This window comes from Apodemus sylvaticus, chromosome 22, assembly GCF_947179515.1.
Source record: "Apodemus sylvaticus chromosome 22, mApoSyl1.1, whole genome shotgun sequence".
In the NCBI taxonomy this organism is placed as follows: Eukaryota; Metazoa; Chordata; class Mammalia; order Rodentia; family Muridae; genus Apodemus; species Apodemus sylvaticus.
The window spans coordinates 45455196-45478383 of record NC_067493.1 but is presented as its reverse complement, the minus strand read 5'-3'; the positions used below and the strand labels follow the sequence as shown (position 1 = coordinate 45478383).

At 43.8% G+C, this 23188-nt stretch overlaps 1 protein-coding gene across 3 annotated transcripts; it reads right to left on the bottom strand.

Annotated features, from left to right (window-relative positions):
• Positions 1–1385: 1385 nt before the first annotated feature.
• On the bottom strand, positions 1386–23188 carry Zcchc8 (zinc finger CCHC-type containing 8). 3 transcript variants are annotated; one of them, XM_052167717.1, is made up of 14 exons: positions 22875–23188; positions 21673–21715; positions 18944–19018; positions 16494–16599; positions 15854–15931; positions 10488–10591; positions 10304–10369; positions 9704–9764; positions 9138–9280; positions 8403–8545; positions 5682–5800; positions 3981–4067; positions 3550–3667; positions 1386–2649 (listed from the first exon to the last, which is right to left on the bottom strand). In XM_052167717.1, the coding sequence occupies exons 1-14, from the start codon at positions 23080–23082 to the stop codon at positions 1895–1897; spliced, it is 2106 nt and encodes a 701-aa protein (XP_052023677.1). In that variant the 5' UTR covers positions 23083–23188; the 3' UTR covers positions 1386–1894. The 3 variants fall into 3 exon arrangements, with proteins under 3 accessions (XP_052023677.1, XP_052023678.1, XP_052023679.1); XM_052167718.1 differs by lacking the exon at positions 21673–21715 and having other exon boundaries at positions 22864–23042; XM_052167719.1 differs by lacking the exons at positions 10304–10369; positions 10488–10591; positions 21673–21715; positions 22875–23188.

Sequence of the window (23188 nt, the reverse complement as noted above, 5' to 3'; positions counted from 1 at the left end):
GAACTCACTCTGTAGACCAGGCTGGCCTCAAACTCAGAAATCTGCCTGCCTCTGCCTCCCAAGTGCTGGGATTAAAGGCGTGCACCACTACAGCCTGTAAGAATACAATATTTAAAGGAAAACTTTTTTTCTTGAAGCATCTCTAATTGAACTTGTTGTATAACCAAGACTGGTCCTGATCCTCCAGCCTGCCTCTCAAGTGCTAGGATTCCAGGCATAAGCCATCAGACAGGGTTAAACAATAACCTCTGATTTAGAAATCAGCTAAGTCTCTGGCGGAACTTTGACCTTTCCAGAGTCGCATCATCGGGGCCGGGGAAGCAGTGTAGTCCGTAAGTGCTTGCCTGGCACACATACAATGCTCTGGGTTGGATCCTTAGCAACTGGGAACGGTAGTGCACACCCAGAATCAGGAGTCAGGAAGAGGAGAAAATCCAATGTCATCTTCAGGCTGGTGAGCGGGCTCACTGGGTAAAGGTGCTGGATTAGGACACATCAGTGAAAGAACATAACATAGACCCCACACACTGTCTTCTAACATCCATGTCCACGCCAAGGAATGTCCCTCCACCCCTGTAAATGTCTTTAATAAAGAACCGTGTCATCTTGCCTGTAATCTCGGCAGGAGGTAGTATCAGGAAGAATGTGAATAAGGACAGCCTAGGCTACACAGCAATATCCTATCTCGGAAGAAAAAGCAGCGAGAGAGAAGAAGACATGTTTAATGTTGACAGGACCCGTATCCTCTCCAGGCCTCCACTACCTCCCTTCCTTGTAGCAGGCCCGCTAGGCAGGCTGCCCCTTCCACACAGCATCATCCAAACCCCGTGAAGAATGCACTGAAAACTCGGGTGACGAAGTTCCAAACACTTACACTTTATTCTAGCATGGCCTTATCTGCCTTCTTTTGTGACCTTTTCTGACTATAATCAGCAAATTTGACTGAGTTCTCAAAAGTGTCACTTACAAGGATTCCCTTTGGCCCCCACTGTTGGCCCAGGAGCAGCTTTTAACACTACCTGGGCGGTTATTTGGGATGTCCAAGCGTTCCACAGCTTGACTTGGCAGAGAGCAGGACCAGGCTCTGGCTTGCACGGACAGTCACACTCAGTGTGTGTGTGTCTACCTGCAGCTGGAGTCCACAGTGCTGCCTGCCGTAGACAAAGCTAGCTGACCTTCCCTTTTCCCAAAGTTAATGAACAATTTTGTGTCTGTATTATTATATGTGAGACTGGAATCCCCTCACAGCAGCCAAACATGCAGTTTCTTTACAACCACATAATTTTCATAATTTTCATCCAAGGATAAAAAAACAATTTTAACTGTGAGTCATATCTACCCAAGTCTTGGTTTATGTGTAAGAAAACTAATTTATTAAACCTCTGTACACAAAGGTGATCACACCTTTATTGGAAGCATATTTGAATAATTAAATTACAAAAAAGTAAAAGTGTTATTAAAATTCATGCATGAAAATCTTACAAAAATACCCCAAGCAGGACAAAGCTGCTCACCCCTGATTGTTCTCATTTGGTTGTTGTAATTGAAATGTGAATTTAAAATTGTTAGAATTTTCTTTTAAAAAGTGATATATTAAGCTTATATACAGGATAACAGCAAAATGTAGAAAGGGGGAAACAATGTACAAAAGACATTAAAAAAAAAAAAACCAAAAACCTTCACTCTTGACAGACACTCACGATCCAAAAACAGTATAACCCGGACCAAGCATCTCAGAACAGAACCAGCTCACGCACACAAACCCTGGGCAGTGCCGTGAGAACAAAAGAGCAAACTCACAGGCCCAGTCTTTCATTATGGAAAACAGGCTTGAGTTCACAATTACACTGCGGGCAGATTCTGAAAGGTGGGAAGGACAAAGGGTCACCCGGTCTCACTCAGAAGTCTTTTTGTTTTTCTGCTGATTTCGGGGTGAATTCCTTAACAGGTTTCTTATCCTGAGGTACATTCCAGTGGATTCAGCCATGTTCTCAAATTCAAAGGGTGTTATTCCAGTGGCAAACTTGCTCATATCAGGTACAGGGCTATGTTTTGAGGCTGTTGGAGGCCGGGTGTCCAGATGAAGGAGCTGCTGGTTACCTCCGTTGCTTATGTTCAACACACTGCCATTGTCAAGAAGATCCTCTCCAGGGTCCCCCTCTGTAGCCACTTCCTCTTCTTTCTGAGAGAGCTCTGCTGCCCCTGCTGGGCTGCAGGATGGCTCAGGTCCAGCAGTGTCTACAGAAGCAGCTGGCCCCTGGGGCTCAGCCAGCACTGCCTTTCCTTCTGGGACAGGGAGGTCAAACTCGTTTGGACAAGGGGAGGAGGCCACTGAATTCCCAGTTAAAGGTGTGTCCACAGGAACGTCGGAGTCACTGTTACCTCCCTCAGCCTGCTGGAGAGCAGCCCAGATCTGCCTCTGCTGCTCTTCAAGCTCCTCCAGGGTCAGGGCGTCCTCATCCACAGCTGAGGCTGTGGGTCGGGTCTGGGGAGAGTCACTGGGAGTCAGCGGTGGGGTTCCCTTGGGGAGTGGAGGAGTGAAGAGAGGTGGAGGTGTCCCCTGGGGCAGCGGAGGAGGCGTGCCAGGAGGGAGCGGTGGTTGAAACTGAAATGCTTTGCTGCTCTGAGAACCAGGTGGAATCTCTACATCTGGAACAGGAAAGACACTTCAGAAGTCACAGCATTTCATACAAACTTATTATTGGAACTTGGGGGTACCTAGAGGTAGAATGGCCATACACACTCATCTCTGAGCAGGCAGAAAAGGGTTGGATGGGGCAGCCAATGCCTGTAAATGATAGCCTGGGCTACAGTCTCAAAATCCAGGAAAAGGGAAAAACAGCCATGCCTGGGTCTTGGTGCTAAGGAATGTGAGTCAAACCCTTGGGAGAGCTACACTGTGCTGTATGTAGCTGTATGTATGTGCTGTATGTAGCTTCAGATGGAGGAAACATGAGTCATGGCAGAGGAGTCCCAGGAAGGCTGCAGAAGAGGAAGCCTGCCTTAACTGCAGAGTCCTTTCTTTTGCCCTGATCTAGACACTGCACTCGGAAAGGTGGAAACAGATTCTCCAGTCAGGACCACCATACCATGGTCCTGGTTGAACAGTTTCCATGGGAAGACATGGAGGGATAAAGGGATAAAAAAGTGTGTCAGAGGGCAAGAATTTGTTCAATCCTAAGTTTTCAGGAGTACACAGCCCCTGGGAGGTAACTGAGTTCTAGGACCTATATGCCTACAAGGACACCTGCCCATAGGCTCAACTGTTCTTCCAACTGGAGCTCCCAGAAGTGTGCATGCCCAGTTGCTGCCCCATCAAAGGAGCTGGACGCTGTGGGCGCCTGAGCCTGCCAAATTCAGGACCTTGGCTAGCTGGGGCCTCTGCCTCTCCCACCAAGTGTAGTTTCCAATGGAGGTTTTATCCAACAGTGGAAATGCTCTGATAGCTATGGACTGGAGAGTTAAACATGGAGGAGCTTCGTCCCCTTACAGACCCAGGGGGACACAGGCTAGCCTTGGCTTCTCAGGAGACCAGACCCACAGCCGTACCTGAGTCTAGCTCCATGTCAGCAGGGGAGGCTGCTGAGCTGCCTTCCTTCCGCTGCTTCTTTGGACTGTTGGGGCTGGACTGAGAGGAAGACCGCTTGCTGCTAGACCTCATGCTCGGCTACAGAGCAAGCAGTGAGAACATAAGTCAGACAGGGCAGACAGAGAACGCTGGCCCATACTTAAACCAGCCTAGAGCCAAACAATTGCCACTTGCCTCTTGACTAATCAGATAACAACGGTTATAAACCAAAAGAACAGCAATGGGCCACAAAACCACACCACTACAAACGTTTACCAATGACACCCTTAAATTCTATGTTCTGAGGCTCGGAATATACAGTTTAATGGCAAGTGCTTGCTTGCCTAGCACATCTGAAGTCCTAGGTTCAATTCCCAACATCAAATACACATACACACACAAATCAATTTACCGACTGGATGCTAGAATTCAGGTAACTGGCAAACACATCCTTCTGCTGACACGCCTGCATTGGTATAGAACCGAACATTCTCCATTCCTGATGGGGAAGAAACAAGGATGAGTAGAAAACATCATCTTTTTGAGGTTTGGCTCCTAGCACTCAGGAGGATGAGGCATAAAGGTTGCTGCAAATCCCAGGCCAGATTGGGCTACACAGTGACTTCAAGGTTTTTTATGCTACTATAGAAGACTCCAATTCAAAGTAAAACACCAATAACACCCACTCCCCCCAAACAGAGATGTCACAATGAAACCCATTATTTTATATGCAAATTAGAAAACAGTTATGGAAACTCTAAAACTAGACTCAATGGCACACTCTTGGATCCTAGAACTTGGAAGAGTCAGAAGGAATATCAAAATACATCAAAATTATCTCAAACAGCTGGGCAGTGGTGGCACACGCCTGTAATCCCAGCACTCTGGGAAGCAGAGGCAGGCGGATTTCTGAGTTTGAGGCCAGCCTGGTCTACAGAGTGAGTTCCAGGACAGCCAGGACTATACAGAGAAACCCTGTCTTGAAAAAAAAAATCAAATTAAAAAACAACAACAACAACAAAAAAAAAAAAAAAAAAAAAAAACAAAACCTTGCCAATACCAGCGAAGTAGCACACTGCTTAATTCTGAAACACGGATGAGAAATGGGGGGCACACAGCAACGTGCGAGACAGCTCCACACACAGGATTTATCCCAAAGAGAAAAACCAAGGGAAACAGATGGAAGAGCCCTACAGCACCAAGTCAGGTTAAGGAGAGAATTTTATTTAAATAAATACCTGTAAAACTTATAAGACTACCTAAAAGACTACTCCAAAAAATTTAATAGTCTTAGTGGTGTTTGTTTTATATTTACTATGTAGCTCCAGCTGACCTGTAACTCAGAAACTATTAAGGCATGCACCACCACACAATACGGCACTGTAGGAGTCGTCTGCTGAGTCGATTCCATCTGAGGTCCCTGCTGCAGTTTTAGGATCACAACGCCTAACAAACAAAAGTTTGCTCCTTTGCTTTTGCTTAGGATGTAGCAGAAAATCCCACAACTTTGATGTATACAGTTTTGTACTTAATATTCTAGAGTTGGGATATAGCTCCGTAACAGTGTAGCACTAGCACATAAAAGATTCTGAGTTCAATTCCTAGTTACTGAAAAATGTATGTTAGGGGGGCACACACAGGCAGATCTTTCTTAGTTCAAAGCCAGCCTGGTGTACAGAGTGAGTTCTAGGACAGCCAGGGTTACACAGAGAAACCCTGTCTTGGGGGAGGGGGGTAAGGAGAGGTGGTTTGGTGGTCTGGTACACAAAGAACTACAGCACAAGCCTGAGACCCCGAGTCTGGCTTCCAGAACCCACATCAGAGTTGGATGCAGATGTATGTGCATACACACCTGTAATCCTGGCATCTGGGAGGGGAAGGCAGGATGATGGAGGCCAGCCTATAACATGAGATCTGTCTAACAGATGAAAACCTGAAACACGTCACTAAAAGCTCACTTCATTTTGCCTCTAGCTCCCAAGTGCTGACTACACATGTGCTATCATGTCTAGCTATGAATTCACTCGCTTCTTTATGTACTAATAAGTCTTAGGTAACAATCTTTAATATAATTATCACATTTCAGAAGGCAAATTTTAAAACATATACTTACATCTGGAATACCTCTGGGAGTAGATATATTAAAACCTGGATAGTTTACCAATTTTGAGAGATCGTAAGTGACATTTTTATTCTGTATTTCTCCAGTTTCTGTTTCCCCATCACCGTCATCTATTAGAAGTCAGAGAAAATGTTAACACAGCTAGATACTAAGCATATCCCTCCCCAACTCAGCCCACATAAGGAAAGTGCTGAAATACTATATCTGAATTAGTATGGGAACAACTAATTATCATTTTCCTGAACCATTACAACTTTTAAATACATTCTGAGCATCACAATCTATGACCCCAACATTTAGGGGTCTCAGGTAGGAGCTGAAGGCCCGCTTTAGCTCACAGCAAGTTCCAGGCCAGCCTGGAATACAGATTGTCTCAAAAGAATAAAGATTTAGCTGGGTATGGTAGCACAAGCCTGTAATCCCAGCACTTGGAAGGCAGAGAGACAGGTGAGTCGGAGGCCACCTTGGTTTATGTAGTAAGTTCCTGGGACAGCCAGGACTACACAGAGAAACTCTGTCTTGAAAAAACCAAACTAAATAACTAAAACAAAACTAAATTCTTTTTCTTATGAAAAAATTTAAGCTTCAGACATACTCAGCTTTGGGAAGAGCTTTGTAGGAGTGCCCAGGCGACCACACAGTGGCCTTATCACATACCCTCCATCCCCCTTAGACCATCTCATTTCTTTTTAATTATTTTATTTATTTACATTCCACAAGTTCCCCCCAGAGTTTATCCTCCCCCACATACACCCTGAGGGTGCTCCTACCCCATCCCCACCTCTCTTCAGTCAAGTTTTCCCAGGGACATCCAGTATCTACAGGATTAAGCACTTCCTCTCTCACGGAGGCCAGATAAGGCAGTCCTCCTCTGCTTAAGTGCAGGGGACTCAAACTGGAGTACATTCGTGTACGTTCTCTTGTTTCTTGGCTGGTGGCATAGTCCCTGGCAGCCGAGGGGTCTGGGTTAGTTGACAGTGGTTTTGTTCCTGTGAGGTTGTAATCCCTCTCAGCTCCTTCAGTCCTTTCCCAAACCCTTCCACAGGGGTTCCTGACCTCAGTCTAAAGGTTGGCTGTGTCTGCATTTGTCTCAGTCAACTGCCAGTAAGTGTTTGTGCCATGGTCTGTGTGTGGAAGTCAGTGAATAATCTGCTAAGTTAGGTCTCTCCATCAACCATGCAGATCTTGAGAACCAAGACTCAGGCATGACAGGAAGTGCCTGTTCCCGCTGAACCACTTCTCTGGCCCCTTTGCTTTTGAGATAGGCATGGTCTCATGTTATTTGTGCTGAGTGGCTCTACTCAGTCAGTTCTCTTTGTCCCTGCCTCCCGTATCTCTGTGGAAGTGCCACCTGTGTCTTGCCATTGATAAGACGAGGTTCGCAATACTAAGAAGGCTAAAAGCTTCTAAGTACAGGGCTGTGGTGGCCATCAACTAAGCTGAGATAGCAATTTGATGGTTTTTTTACACAGCCAACCTTTAGATTGAGGTCATGAACCCCTGTGGAAGGGGTTTGAGGAAGGACTGAAGGAGCAATTTTGATGTTTTTTTGATGTCTTTTTCTTTCCTTTTTTAAAAAAAAAAAGATTTATTATTATAGCTGTCTTCAGACACACCAGAAGAGGGCGTCAGATCTCATTATGGAGGGTTGTGAGCCACCATGTGGGTACTGGGATTTGAACTCAGGACCTTTGGAGAAGCAGACAGTGTTCTTAACCTCTGAGTCATCTCTTCCAACCCGATATTTCTTTTTCTTTCCTTTCTCTTTCTTCCACTCCTCTCTTCTTCCCTGCCTCTTTTCCCATCTCTTTTGTTTACCAAGCCAGGGTTTTTCTATGTAGCTCTAACTATCCTGGAACTCACTTTGTAGACCAGGCTACTAGCCTTGGACTCAGAGATCTGTCTGCCTTGGCCTCCACGGCTGGGATTAAAGGTGTGAGCCATTTACTTGCTGGCCTGAGGCTTGATCTACCTCTTTATCTCTCTTTCTTTTTTGGTAGAGATTACAGATGGTTGTGAGCCACCATGTGGTTGGATTTGAACTCAGGACCTCTGGAAGAACAGTCAGTGCTCTTAACTGCTGAGCCATCTCTCCAGCCCCCTGATATTTCTTTTTAATTAAAGAAAAATTATTATTGTGAGTGTGCATATGTACTATGACATGTAGAGGTCAAAGGACAACTCTGTCGAGACACTTCTTTCCTTCTTCCAAGTTTGAATAGCAATCACCTTCACCCACTGAGCCACCTCCCTATCCCCTACCTGATACTATTTCTTCTTTTCTAAAGATAGGGTCTTGCTATGTAGCTTAGGCAGGCTGGCCTCGAACTCTCAACCCTCCTACCTCAGCCTCCCGAGTGCCAGGATAACAAATGTGTACCACCAAGTTCAGCTAAACTACCGAATAACTCCATATGTTCAATGAAGCTTTAGTTCTTTCCTTATAAAACACAAAAAGGCATTATGTTTTCAATTACCCCAAAGCACATTACCCAGGCCAGCCATTGCTGTCATTAGACAGGGCTTTGCTAGAGACTAGGCTGGCTCCAACTCACTGAGCTCAACCTGCGTCTCCCTCCTCTCCTGAGTGCTAGCTTAAAGGCCTGGCTAATAATCTTCATTAGTTGGGGGTGCAGGGATGCGTGACACAAAGAAGACGGGAGGGGAACACAGGGACCTGGAAGCTGACTTCTCTGCCCTAACATACTGTACCATTTCCATCATAGAGCGCAAGTCCGGAATTCTCCAGTTCAGCTTCCTTGAGCCAGCCTGGTGGGTAGCCCAGCTGGCGCATGCGGTAGATGAAGGGCGGAAGACTCTTGTCCGTCACACCCAGTGCATCTTGAAGTTCCTCACTAAGTAAAGCAAAGAGGAGGAAAGATGAGGAGTTTCTATCTGCATGAAAACATTTTGGCATCTTTCTTTTTCTAAGGACTTATCACTTTCATGTGTATGAGTGTTCGTGCCTGCATGTATGCCAGTACAACACATGCACACATGCACGCCTGGTGCCCTCGGAGGGCAGGAGAGACCATCAGATCTGTGAGAACTGGAGTTACAGATATGGTTCTGAGTCATTCTGTGGGTGCTAGGAATCCAACCTGTGTCCTCTGGGAGAGCAGCCAGTGCTCTTAATTTCTAAGCCTCTCTGTAGCCCAGGCTCACTTAGAATTTATGGGGTCTGTCCTGCCTCAACCTCCCAGGCACTGAGATCACAAGCATGAGTCACCATGTTTGGCAAAACATTTCTGTCCTATACTATACAGCATGAAGTACGATACACGCCAAGCACATGGCAAGCCTTTGATAGGTGGGTTAGAATAAAAGGACGCATTCTACACAAACATGTTATAGCATGCTTACATTCTTGTAATTCCCAGAACAGTCAGAGTGTTCCAAATACTGGGAAAATAAAAATGACATCCCACGGTAAAACAGAGGTGGTACCTAATAACTCCTGGCTTGAATCTTCCAAACCTCTCTTCTACTTCTTCTGCATGATACCGCTGCTGAAAACTCTGACTGCTGGCCTCACCACAGGCTTCCAGATACTCCTTCCTCTTCTCACTTATTCGAGCAGCATTCCGAGGCTAAATCACAATAACATTTGAAAAGAATGGTATCAAGCAATTTAGAAATAGCTCAGAAACTAAGAATGCTCACTTTTTAAAATATAAAGCATAAAATAGATTGCTTTAGTTCTAATGTATACTATACACACAAAATGGGCAGACAGTTTTGAAATGCAAGCAAGAAGAAACAGTCACTCTAATTTGTTATTATTTTAGTGTTATCAGAAACTACATTTTAGCATTTTAAAATATGTGTAAATATTAACTCATACTTCATTCACCTCAAATACAAAATATTATTTTCTTTAAACACAAATCTGGAAAGATTAAAGCACAAATTAACGTAGCACAGGAAGTCCATGTATATTACCCAGAGCCACACATGCACACAAAATAGTCACCAGCTTTTGTCCAGTGACATTTTGCTTATGAAAGATTTACCATTGGGCACTCCTTCATCTGATGCTCTTCAGAACCACAGTTGAAACAGTGAGGCTTTGGCCTATTAGGTCAGAACACAAAACAGAAGAGAAATGCAAAGATTTTCATGATGCAAATGACAACAGAAAAGCAAATCAGTACATTCTAGAAGCCAGTGGAGTGCCAGAGACAGCTGAAGGCGAGGCGCACTGCATCTGCCATTGCTGAGCACAGCGATGTGTCTTGTACTCAGTTACGGAAGCAGCACTTGTAGTCTTTTAACCAATCACCAGCCTGCTCCAGCTCAGCATGTTACCCTCTCCACTTTGTTCAGTGATTAATAACAGAAGAACCAAAGCCAACAGAGCATCCAAAGGCCATAACCACACTATCAGCAACAATGCCTTCTTTCCACCCTCCCAGACGCTGGGCCTGAATTCCAAGAAACGGATGATCAATTTAAACATTTAACACATATCTCCAGATATCAGAATTCCAGCTCAATATGAAATTCATACCAAGCCAGCAACAAAGAATATTAACTTTTAAGAGCTGATAAAGAGATTATGATTCTGGTATTTGAAAACAAAGAGTAAAACAAGATAACGCCCCCACACGAACCTTTTTGCCTTTACTTGCATTTCTTGCCCTTCTAGAGAAACAATGTGGCTGAAGACTTGCTGGTACCTTTAGTGAATTTTATTAAGGAATAGTTATCATAGTCTGCAAAATTTGGTAAGCTTTTTTTTAAAGGTGAACTTAGTGGCAAGATGTATAAAAGATCTTCATTCACTATGTAGGATACTTGGGTATTTCCCATCCTTCCGTAAGCTGAGGGTTTTCATTTAGTAGCGGTTGCCCCAATTTATCAAGGCAAAAATTAGTAAAATACAGGACACTTCCTACAACCTGCAGAAAACAAGTCAAAAAATATCGCTATTTAAGCAGAAAAAAAAAAGACATTAAGTAACGTAAGTCTATGATAATTTAAGTTTATGATTACCCATTAAATTTGACTCTAGAAGAGGCTCTATTTCTAGTGAGAAATAGAGCCCTAAACATTAGTGGGACTCTGATGTGCAAGTAAATGACACCTGAGCTGTCCCACTGCCATCAGTACTACAGACTGTGCTGCTCACATCAAAGCTCGACACAGGCCCGTCCAGCACCTCCCATATCTGCAGCGAGACTGGCAGTCTGCAGCCATTGTCTCTAGTTCCTTGCTTCCCATTTACTTGATCTACTACCAAGTGTTTGTAGCCATTTCATACAGACAGGCTGAGAACACAACACAATGAATATTCATGCACCCTGTACCTGACTGAATGAATAAGAACAGTCTGAAGTTTTTCTGTGCAAAACTCTCTTCATGTACACACACACACACACACTCACACGCCTTAATCATTTAAGTCAGTTGCAGAGTGACACTTACCCTTAAATGCCTCAGTACAAACCAAGAACATTTTCCTACGAACTAACTCCAATTCCCTAGAATCAACCGTATCAACTCTACATTCAAGCTTCTTTACCTCCAAAATGCTTTACCTACTTGGTAATACTTGGTGTTACCCCCAATTCCGGATTTGATTAAGGTTCATATATTGTATTTGGATGTTTATTTGTTGTCTCTACTATCCAGAACACACCTCTCCCGTTTTTAAACGACACTGCCGGTCTCTCTACAACATTCCCAGTAATACTTCATTCCGACCACTACACTAGCAGCTTGAGAAAGAAGCTAAGTAAGACACTGCAGCTGAATCCCTGGGCATATGTCAATCTTCATCTCTCAACCCCGCAGCAAGCACTACACAACTGAGTCTTCCTTTCCTCCATTTTTAAAGGGCCTTCAGGATACTATTCTCAGGTCTGCTTTACAGATGGAACCTTTTTTTTTTTTTCCTGCCTAGGCTCCTCCCATCTCTCCATCCTCTCTGGATTAGCATGCCATATGACCGGGCCTTCTCTCCACTCACCCTTTGTACCTGATCCACCTACACCTAGGGTATGAGATATAATTTCTATGCTGTTGACCTCACAAAGGAAAGTTCTGATCCCTGAGCTTCAGTTTTGGATATTCGAAGGCCTACATGATACCTCTTTCTAGATATGTAAGGTGTCTCAAACTCACCTATTTAAAATGGCACTGGAAGCTGGGTATGGTGACACCTGACTGCAATCCCAACACTTGAGAGGCTGAGACAGGAGGACCACAGTTCGAGGCCAGCTTGGGATACACAGCAAGACTCTGTCTTTAAAACAACAACAAAACCCAACAGATAAGTAAATTAAAACCAAAAACAAACCCAGCAATCCCCAGTTCCCTCCAAGCCTGCCCCACTCTTTCAGGGGTTCTTTATTTCTACATCTAATTCATGAACGCATTAGGTCGGCCTTATGGCAAGTATATCCAGGTCTCAGCCATGAACGCCATCACTACCACGCTGGTCCGTTGCTGCTTTTTCTTGTCTGACGTTAACATGCCAGCTTTCTAACTGACTACAGACCCTCCCAGTGAACAACTACTTTCCAGAAAGAACCTGTTTTTTTTTTTCTTCAGTTAAGACACAGTATATCACGTTTTTACTTATGATCCTTAAATGGCTTTTAGACTATAATCTGAAATATTCATCAATTGCTCTGTCACCTACTGGTGAGTCTCTGAGCTTTCAATGTGTTTCCTTCTTAGTAAAATGGCAAGAACAGTGGCTCTATGAGTATGATCTGACCAGCTCCCAAGTACTAGCCCAGTCTTTGCTGTACAGAAAACAATCTCAATACTGGCTGCTGGTATCCACTTCCCTTTCCTATTTGTTGAGCCCTCTTTGCTTGGAATACACCCTCACATTCTCCCTCAATTCATCCAGATCATGCCCCACACAGGCAGTCACCAACAACTCACTATACGAACCACCCACACGGTACCACGCCACTTTTCTCCCGTCACCCCAATTGCTGAGTACTGAATTTAGAGCTTTCTAAATTAGACTCTTTTTCAAATTTAGGGAAGTAAGTGCTCCAACACTGAACTTACTTCTTTCCTTATTGAGGTAGAATTTCACTAAGCTATCTGGGCTAGTCACGAATCACTCTGTAGTCTACACAGGCCTTAAACTTTGAACCTTCCTGTCCCAGCCTCCAGGTACCTAGCATCTCATGTGCACCTGTGCACACTCGAATGCACAGACACAAACTCTCATTTTCTCTCTTCTGTCTCTACTAGAGAATTGAACCTAGGGCCTCATGTAATAGACAAGCACATAATGGCCTATAGCCCAACCTGACTTTTCTTAGGAGCTCAACCTTCACTCACTGAACTGCTCACTGAAGAAGAGCTGGCCCTGACCCTTTCTTTTCATTGCTGTCTCTTAAACCTCAGTTCCTGGGACAAAGCGGTATTCAGAAACCACTAGAATGTCTAAAGTACTAACGTGATTACTGCAAAACTCACATTTAAAACAAGCAGTATTTTAATCCATAGCCTTTGAGATGGAAAAGAAATGAATGTTACCTAGTTGAATTTAAAAAATCAGGTGGGGCAGTGGTAGCCCAAGCCTGTAATCCCAGCACTTACTTGGGAGGCAGAGGCAGGTGGATTTCTGAGTTCAAGGCCAGCCTGGTCTACAGAGTTAGTTCCAAGACAGCCAGGGCTACACAGAGAAACCCTGCCTCAAAAAAACAAACAAACAAAAACCAAAACCTTTAGCTAGGCAGCAGTAGCTCACACTTTTAATCTCAGCACTCAAGAGACAGAGGCAGATGGATCTCTTTGGGTTCGAGACTAGCCTGGTCTACAAAATGAGTTCTAGTACAGCCAAAGCTACACAAAGAAACCCTGTCTCAAACAAACAAACTTCTTAAAACTAAGTGTGGTAAATTCAGTACTTAAAGGCTGAGGCAGAACTACTATGAGTCTTAGATAGCTTGGACTAGAGTGAGTCCTTGTCTCAAGAAACAAATAATTTGTACTGTGGAGACGGCTCACATGCTAAGCCTGACTGCTGGATACCACATTTAGGACCCACAGGGTAGAAGGATAAGCACCAACTACAGCAAACAGTCCTCTGACCTTCACATGCATGCATACAAATACATCTAAAAATTTAAAAATTAAAAAGAAAAACCAAATTATAAACAAAAAATAAAAAATAGAAAACTTTAAAATATTCTTGAGCCAGGCAGTGGTGGTGCACACCTTTAATCCTGGCACTTGGGAGGCAGAGGCAGGTGGATTTCTGAGTTCAAGGTCAGTCTGGTCTACAGAGTGAGTTCCAGGACAGCCAGGGCTATACACAGAAACCCTGTCTTGGAAAAAAAGTAAAAAAAAAAAAAAAATCTTGATAGCATCCCTAATTTTTATTTTTTTCAAATAACATGAACATTTTTTCTTCTCTGATACAAATTTCTGATTTTTTTTTGTTTGTTTGTTTGGTTTTTTGTTTTTTTGGATTTGGTTTTTTGGAGACAGGGTTTCTCTGTACAGCCCTGGCTATCCTGGAACTCACTCTGTAGACCAGGCTGGCCTTGAACTCAGAAATCCGCCTGCCTCTGCCTCCCAGAGTGCTGGGATTAAAGGCATAAGCCACCACTGCCCAACTTTTTTTGGCTTTTCTAAAAAAGGTTTCTTCATGTAGCCCTGGCTGTGCTTGAAGTAAGAGATGTATGTATATACCTTTGCCTCCCAAGTCCTGGGATTAAAGATGTACAGCACTACCCCCCCCCCTTTTTTTTTTCAAGACAGGGTTTCTCTGTGTAGCCCTGGCTGTCCTGGAACTCACTCTGTAGACCAGACTGACCTCGAACTCAGAAATCCACCTGCCTCTGCCTCCGCCTCCCAAGTGCTGGGATTACAGGCGTGCGCATCCACTACCTGGCCTGATTTTTTTTTCCTTTAAAGAATTATTTATTGTTATATCTAAGTAGCTGTTTTCAGACGCACCAGAAGAGGGCATCAGATCTCATTACAGATGGTTGTGAGCCACCATGTGGTTGCTGGGCTTTGAACTCAGGACCGTCGGAAGAACTGTCAGTGCTCTTAACCACTGAGCCATCTTTCTAGCCCCTGGCCTGATTTTTTTAAAGATCCATTTTGCTTTTAAGTGTGTGTATGTGAGTGTGTGTGTGTGTGTGTGTACATGCACTTGCATGCACACACATGTGTGCATGCATCTGTGGGTATGTGGCATGAGTGCCAGTCTTTGGGTACGCCAAAGGTGTTGAATTCCCTGAAGCTGGAGTTGTATGTGGTTGTAAGGTACCCAGTGTAAGCACAAAGAATCAAACTCAGATCTTCTACACCAGTGGTACATGCTCATACTGGACTGCTAAACTCTCCCTGGAGGAGGAGGAGGAGGAAGAAGAGGAGGAGGAAGAGGAGGAGGAAGAGGAGGAGGAGGAGGATAGTGACACAGCCGGCTACTCACATCTGCAGTAAAGCCGCTAAGCCCTATGCCCAGCCTTTTCCCCTTTCCTTCTGCCTTTGCCTCCTGTACTAAGATTACAAATATAAGCCAGCAAGGCCAGCTCCCAGCCTAGGCTCTGACTCTGAGCTGAAAAGTTCCTCCTTGTACTCAATTCCATCACTAATCCTATTTTGCCAGGGACACTATGAAGCATGATATTTAACAACTACAATCAAATTTGCTGAGCCGCAACCTCCGTCTCAGGTCTTTCCCTGAAATTTGTGGCTCTTCATCATCTCTGCTGTTTGTCTGTAAAATTGGGGGACATTATCAGAGGGCATACTCTACAACAGAAAAACCAGTCATCCTTTGAGAATATGCTGCAAAATGGCTTGATACTAATAAGTTTTGCAAAGGAACTGAAAGGCCTAAATATAGGCTCTTGCTGTTAAACTTTTACCCAAAGGTTTACTGACATTTTAAATTTCTAATACACCAATGTTATCTCCACTTTCTCTGTATACGAGTTTTATAAGCATAGTCAAAGTTTCCAAGACAAACACGAAGAGGTTGGCCAGGACCAACACAAACTTGCAAAGAAAGTGTACAGAGCACAGCAGTCACTCGAGAGGTGGTGACATTAGAGGATGACAGTGACACTCCTGCTTTACAGAAAAGCAATGACATCGCCTATCATTACGCTACCCAACTGAAAACACACAGGAACCATACATCTGCAGAGTTCAAAATAAAAGTCCAAACTTACACTAAAAGCTTCCTTGTTGTTTTTAACGGCACGTGATTCTTCCACTTTATGGTCCTCTTCCAACATAACACTGGATGGCTAAGGCCAAGAAACAGGCATTACAAAGAGTCACAAGGGGAAAACCTCTGACTTTCAAATTTTAGGAACCTAAACAGTGCTTTACCTAATAACATACATAAATAAGACATTTTGTTGTTAAGTTTCAAAGCTAAGGCAGGGTTATTTATGAGCTATCCAATACTTCAATCAAATAGCAAGGCAGACTTGAAAACAAATAGCCCCAGGAAGACTAAAAATGTGTGTAATCTAACATTACTAGTCAGTACTGACAACTTCATAGATCTTGAACCATTAAAAAAATTGTAAAATGTTCATTAAATCAAAAATAACATGGAATCCAGGCAAGGCAGCACACCGTAGCAATCCCAGCCAAGCAGCAGCACTAGTCAGACTCTGGAGAAAAAAAGTGTACAGAGCACAGCAGTCACTCGAGAGGTGGTGACATTAGAGGATGACAGTGACACTCCTGCTTTACAGAAAAGCCAGCGCAGAACCTTCGTCACTTTTGTTTTGACTCAAGGAAATTTCTAGTGTAACAGCAGCTGGCAGGCAACACGCACTGAGGCTCAGGCTTAGATACCTGGGGTAAAAGGCTGAAGGAAGTCTTTTCCACATCATGTTTTTGCTGTTCCTCAAATCGTTTTACTAAGTTTGATACAAACTCCTCTATTTCTTGGTGGTACTGCCTGTAGGAGAGGATAGAGGGACAGATGGTTAGAACCTGGACAGAGTGAGACATCAGCAGACTCAGGTCCTGGGCATTACTGTAACAAGTCACATCTCAACTTTATTTTTGTTTTTCATGTTTGTCACACTTCCTAATGTGACTTCATAACTCAGAATGCTACTCTGTGGACACACTGTCTACCACTGTAGCATTAACTGCACAATTCTGATAATCCACTGGTGTCTGGCATAGAACCTTAGTCAAACAGTTTGAAAGTAAGTGGATTTTATTTACAAATTTCCTATTCATTCGTTTGGTAGGTTTGGTTTTTCCAGACAGTTTCTCTGTGTAGCTTTCGCTGCCATATACTTAATTTTTAATAGGTGCTAGATGCAAGTGGCTCAGGAACTAAACAAAAAGCCTGGCATAGTGGTATACACCTGTAATCCCTGCATCCCAGGCAGACAGAGGGGGAGGACAACTACAAATTTCAGGCCAGCCAGGGCTACCATGAAAAGACCTGTTCCAGAAAACAAAAAACAGACAACAAAACCCACCAAAAGAATTACATAATGAAAAGCTCCAGCCAGACGGTGGTGGCACACACCTTAATCCCAGCACTTGGGAGGCAGAGGCAGGTGTATTTCTGAGTTCGAGGCCAACCTGGTCTACAGAGTGAGTTCCAGGACAGCCAGGGCTACACAGAGAAACCCTATCTCAAAAAAACAAAAACAAAAAAGGAAAAGAAAAGAAAAGCTCCCTTCCTACTTTCTCCTATTCCTGTAAAATAGGGACATACTCCATATCCTTCCTCTAGACTTTCAATGCACATATAAGAAAATTCACATTTCACTTGAAAACTAGAAAAAGCCAACAAAAATATATTAGTTTAAAAAAAAAAAAAGAGGAGGAGGAGGAGGGAAGAAAAATGAAAACTGTTCCTGATTTTTTTTTTTTTTTTTTTTTTTTTGGATTTGGTTTTTTCAAGACAGGGTTTCTCTGTATAGTCCTGGCTGTCCTCGAGCTCACTCTGTAGACCAGGCTGGCCTCGAACTCAGAAATCCGCCTGCCTCTGCCTCCCAGAGTGCTGGGATTACAGGCATGCGCCACCACCGCCCGGCTGTTCCTGATTTTCTATGTTGGAATCAGAGAGCCAGGGTACCTCAGCCAGACCTGGCCTCTCAGTTGTTTTCTAGCTGTAGCATTTTAAGATTCTGTAAGCAAAGTAACAGATGAATGGTACTCAAGTTAGACCATTAAAATCTAATTAATTAAAAGCTAATTAAAACCATTAACACCTTTCTATTCCCAGGGGCACAGGGCCAGGGACGCCTAGCATCCTGCTGCTACCATGGTAACCACCATCCAACTACTCTGAGCTCCCAAAGTCTTGGGCTCTACTCCTGCACCCTACTCCTTTATCTTTTCGTCCACAGCCAGTGCATAGGATTTTAAGAGGAACAAATGACTGAGGAGGCAGGCCACTGTAGAAGTGTCCTGAGCCCTGCACTCCCGCATGCCATAGGCTTGCAGGAGTCAAATTCTGCTATGGACCAAAAACCACTACCTGACAGCGGGTACGGGAAACTTATCCACACATGAGAGCAGGAACAACTAACCTTGCTAATATGGTGGTGTAAGTATTCTTATGAGATGCTACTTCCTGGGCTTTCATGGATGCCGTTTAAGGACCCGAGAGGTATTTACCAAAGAGGGTACCTCAGACAAGACTCTGTATCCCAGTAAGAAAATTAACAGATACTATGAGTTTAATCAGTTCGCAGATATCGGAGACCAGACTCGAATGCAGGTCCTTAACTCTCATATCCTTGCTCAAAATCATGCTCTCTCATACTTGAACTCAAAAACAACTTAAATAAGATGAGGGCGAGTCCTCGAGATGGCTTAGCAGGTTAAGGTGCCTGCGGCCAAGTCTGGCCACCTGAGTTCATGCCCCTGAAGCCACATAGGGAAGCAAAGAACTGACTCTCACAAGCTGTCCTTTGACCACCTACCTGCACCATGGCACATACATACCTACTCACAAAAAACATGTAACAAATAAATAAAATGTACATTAAAAAAAGGAGCATAAATAGGGGCTGGAGAGATGGGTCAGTAGTTAACAGTACTGGTTGCTCTTCCAGAGGACCAGGGTTCAATTCCCAAAACACAAATAGCTTTGTACAACTATCTATAATGCCAGCTTCAGGGGATCTGAGCACAGGCAAACATATAACATACATAAATACTTGTAGGCAAAGCAACCATATACATTTAAAAAGTATACAAATAGTATATTTACAGAAGTCAGTCTCATAAAACACATGAACGCATATTTAAGTAAGAGAAAACCTACTTACTTTGAAATAGCATTGTTCATAAACAGAATCTGTAATAGCGGTCCGTCCATCTTAGTATTGCTCACCAGTATGCCACTAAAACACAAGTTAAACGTAATCTTAGAAGACATTACACATATAGCTCTTACAAGCACCTGCAGCTCTTCTTTGCTGAGACAAAGTCTCAATCACTTTAAGCTTGCCTCATGCTTGGGACTCTTCTACCTCAGCCTCCCCAGTCTTGGGATCACAGGTTACACTACCACACAAACCTAATGTTTGTATCTCTTAAGCAAGAGGGCTGAAGATGCAGCCTGTGGTACAGAGCTTGCTCAGCCCAGGGAAGGGCCTCAGCTTCCAACTCTAGCAAGACAAAGAAGCAGGTGACCACAAGCAGCACAAGCGCTCCGGTCTCCACCCATTCTGCAGTCTTTAGTGGAATCGCTGTGTGTTCAGTGTCTGTCTGTGCAAGCACGTGTGCACAAGCACGTGTGTACGTGCACGTTCGGTGCCAGAAGGGAAAGTCAAGGCGTCCTTCTCCATTGCTCTTCATCTTCCTGTTTCCTAAGACAGGGTTCCTCACTGAATCTGACACTTGCTGATTGGCTAGACTGCCTAGCTCTGTTAACTTCAGGATTTCCCTCTATATCTACAGCACTGGGATGATGAGTTCACTTTTGGCACCATTTTACCTGGGTACTACGGGCTGTAAACTCAGGCTTTATAACAAACACCTCAACAAGTCAGCTATCTCCTCAAGCCCTACAAACTCACTTTTTTTTTGAGACAGGGTTTCACCATGTAGCCCTGACATTCACACTGTAGACAAGGCTTACACACACACACACACACACACACACACACACACACACACACACACCCCATAGGTTAATCTTTTAGTTTTTAACAAAATTTCTCTAACTAATGGCTAGTTTATCTTACAAATTAGGAGACTAAGGAAGAGTCTAAGCAAGCAGGTTACATGATTATACTTTAAACGTTTCCAAGAATATTTGGTTTGGAGGAAAACTAAACACTTCATAAATAAATGAATTTTTATTTTATTATATTATAGACTACTGCGGGTCAAAGCAAACTGCTTTACCTATTACAATCCAAGATCCACAAAACAGAGTTACAGGCAGTGCTGCTCCCAGTTTAAGGTCAAATAGGCCAGAGTGAGCTCTAGGTACGCCTGAACCCAGCTGACAAGTGGCTCAGCTGAGCGTCAGCTTATTTAGCGTGCTGCCAGGAATACCAGACTTACAAGGACCAAAAGTTCAAGAGCCTCAGAGCTACACAGTGAGTTCTGGGGCGGCTAGAGCTACAGAAGAGTATATCTGAAAGTTTGGTCACAGCCTAGCCAGTACATGAATAAACAACAAAACTGCCCATTTCCAAAGCCTGAGAATAGTTCAACTGGACAAGACTCCTATCCAGAACACCAGCACTTGGGAAGTAAAGACAGAAGGCATGCCAGGAGTTTGAGAGCAACCTGGACTACACAGCCCCTGCTGAAAAAAAGAAAAGAAGGAAGGAAGGAAGGAAGGAAGGAAGGAAGGAAGGAAGGAAGGAAGGGAGGGAGGGAGGGAGGGAGGGAGGGAGGGAGGGAGGGAGGGAAAGACATGAAAAGAAAGGAAAATAAAAGAAGCAATTGCCTACGTAAATTAGTCAGTCCTCTAGGCCTGCAGTGGCAGCACATGTTCTTAATCCCAGCACTCAGAAGGGGCGGCTGCGTCTGAGACCAGCCTGGTAGATATAAAGTGAGTTTCATGCAAAGACTTGGCATTCAAGCCTACGAAGTAAAATCCTGACTCAAAAAATAAAATAAAAAATTAATTTAGTGACTTGTTAAATTCTTATCATAAAGAGATGCCAGCATTAGCAGAACTGTTATGACCAGATGTCTGAATACATGCCTATATTCTATACTTTCTTAAAAGTACATTTCCTTTTCTTCTAAAGTGCTGTGCCTTGCCAGACTTGGCCCCAAGGTGTACCCAGGACTAAAGGGGAGGCAGGCGGGAGGATCAAGGTCATCCTCGTTACACTGTATCCTGAGAAAAACTTAGGCTACAATGAGACTGTCTCAACAAAACTACAAAAAAATGCTATACCTTGCACTGTTTGTAATTGTAAAGTATTTAATAATTAAATATTTTACAAGTATTTAATATGAATATTTAATGCTAGAGTGGTCTCTCGTATCTGTAATCCCAGCACTTTCAAAGTAGACAAACAAGGGCTGATAAGGTTGAGGCCAGTATAAACTATACAGTGAGCTCCAGGCTGGTCTGGGTTACAAGGTGAGAAACACTGTCTCTGTAAGTAAACACACCCCTGGGCAAAAAGAAAAAAACCCCAAACCAACCAACTACCACCAATAATAACAACAGTAATAATAATAGCTGTAAAGAAATCATCAGCTATCCTAACTGTAAACTTATTTTCTCTTACCTGAAATCTGTTAAATATGAATAGCTGGGTCTAACTTCTCTGAACAGTCAAGCAAAATTTCCTGGGTTCAGGAAAAATTCCCATTAAGCCTGTTTAAATGTTTAACCCACTTACCAGAATTCCTTTATACTCCTAAGTCAACAATAAAGAACCGTTACTGAATTCTTCATAGTATTCTGAATTATCGATGATACAAAAGTCCCACAAACTTTTTTTTTTTTTTGACAAAGCTGCTGAGACTAAAGAGATGAACAGCCAAGGGGCATCTCACGTGTAATTTCAAGATCTCATACCTGGGTCTTGTCAGAATGTTCAATTTTCTTTTAAGTTCTTGATGTTATTACTAGTTAAGGAATATCAGTCCTCAGGAAATACAATTATGCCGGACATAAAAATCAACCACTAAAACTTTCACTTTTGTTATCCAGATGTTACAAATGTAAAGGAAGGACTTGTTAGTATTTTGAGGGAAACACACCGGGTACATGTGACCGCAGGACAACTAGACCCAAACATTAAATATGGTTTTCATCCCTTTGAACATATATTCTACAACATGATCCTGAGGTTCAGAAACAGTCTAAGAGATTAAAATTTTCAGTTAGATCGAGGTGTTCCCAGAACAAAATGAAGCAGTCAATTAAGAAAATTTTCCATGTCAAAGCATAATGATAAGTGATATAAGCAACACGGTAAAATGTTCACAAGAATGTGAGTGCACCTATGGATACGAAAAGCACAATCCTTTCAACTCTCTAATATTTTATAAACTTTCATAAGGTGTCACGTTAAACAGTATCATGAAAAAATAAATCAGACTTTAACTTCAAAAGTTGACATAGCAACCATTCTTAGGGTTCAGGATAAGTTTTAAAAGGAAAGTTACCTGAACTAAAACTACCTAAGAACTGAAATTAACATACTAGCAAAACCACAAATGTCATAATCGCGTTAATAAAGTCAAAGGGAAATTTGGCGCGTTTTTCCCAGAGCACAGCGATGCAAGTTAGCTCAAGGAATTAAAACTATCTGACAACTAACCAAGTCTTTCGCGTGCTAATTTTTTAAGGCCCCCGATTCTGCATCACAGTGGGCACTCTCGGCTTTTGCCCCACTACAACTATCCCATTCCACGGCTGCTGCTGCGATCCCGGCATCTTCAAACATACAACTACACTACGACTAGTCTCTTCTTGAACATGATGACCTCAAAGACTGGGAGAGAAGTGTTTCCAACCTAACATTTAGGAGCAGCTCTGAGTTGGGGGACCGGGATGGTCTGCAACTGGAGGATTCTCAGAAGGAAGAGTTTGCGCGCAGGCCGCAGTGGCAGCTTCTGCAATCCGGCCGAGACTCCCGCCCGCCCGCCCGCCCGCCAGCCCGCGGGGGAAAGGACGTAGAATGCTGATCCTCTTGGAATGTCCGCCGCGCCCCCGCCCGCCGCCACACAGACCCCAAGCGCCAGGTGACAGGGCCCAACAAACCGGAAGGATATTCTCGGCGCGGAGCTGCTCGATGGTTTCCTCACAGCGCCGAAGCTGCTCCTGCAGCTCCGCGTCGCCCACCCCATTCTCGTCGTCGTCGTCGTCCTCTTCCTCCTCGTCGTCCTTGAAGCGGGTGTGAACGGGCTTCGGGGTCGACTCTTCTTGAGGGTCAAACGCCTCGAATAGTTCTAGGTCGCCAAAATCCACGCCGGCCGCCATTTTGGGTTGTGGGAAAGATTCGAGGGCAGGGGGCGAAGGTTGTAGGGTAGCACCGCTCTCCCTGGAGGCTTTTCTCCACACACAGGCCTCCAAAGCCGTATGGGGG

Excerpts from the sequence above, each read along its gene's own strand:
- Zcchc8 (XM_052167717.1), bottom strand. The coding sequence starts at position 23,082 with ATGGCGGCCGGCGTGGATTTTGGCGACCTAGAACTATTCGAGGCGTTT. Across the intron at positions 15,932-16,493 it reads CCTTCAGCCTTTTACCCCAG|CCATCCAGTGTTATGTTGGA; the intron begins GTATCTAAGCCT and ends TCTTGGCCTTAG. Across the intron at positions 9,765-10,303 it reads ATGCAAGTAAAGGCAAAAAG|GCCAAAGCCTCACTGTTTCA; the intron begins GTTCGTGTGGGG and ends CTGACCTAATAG.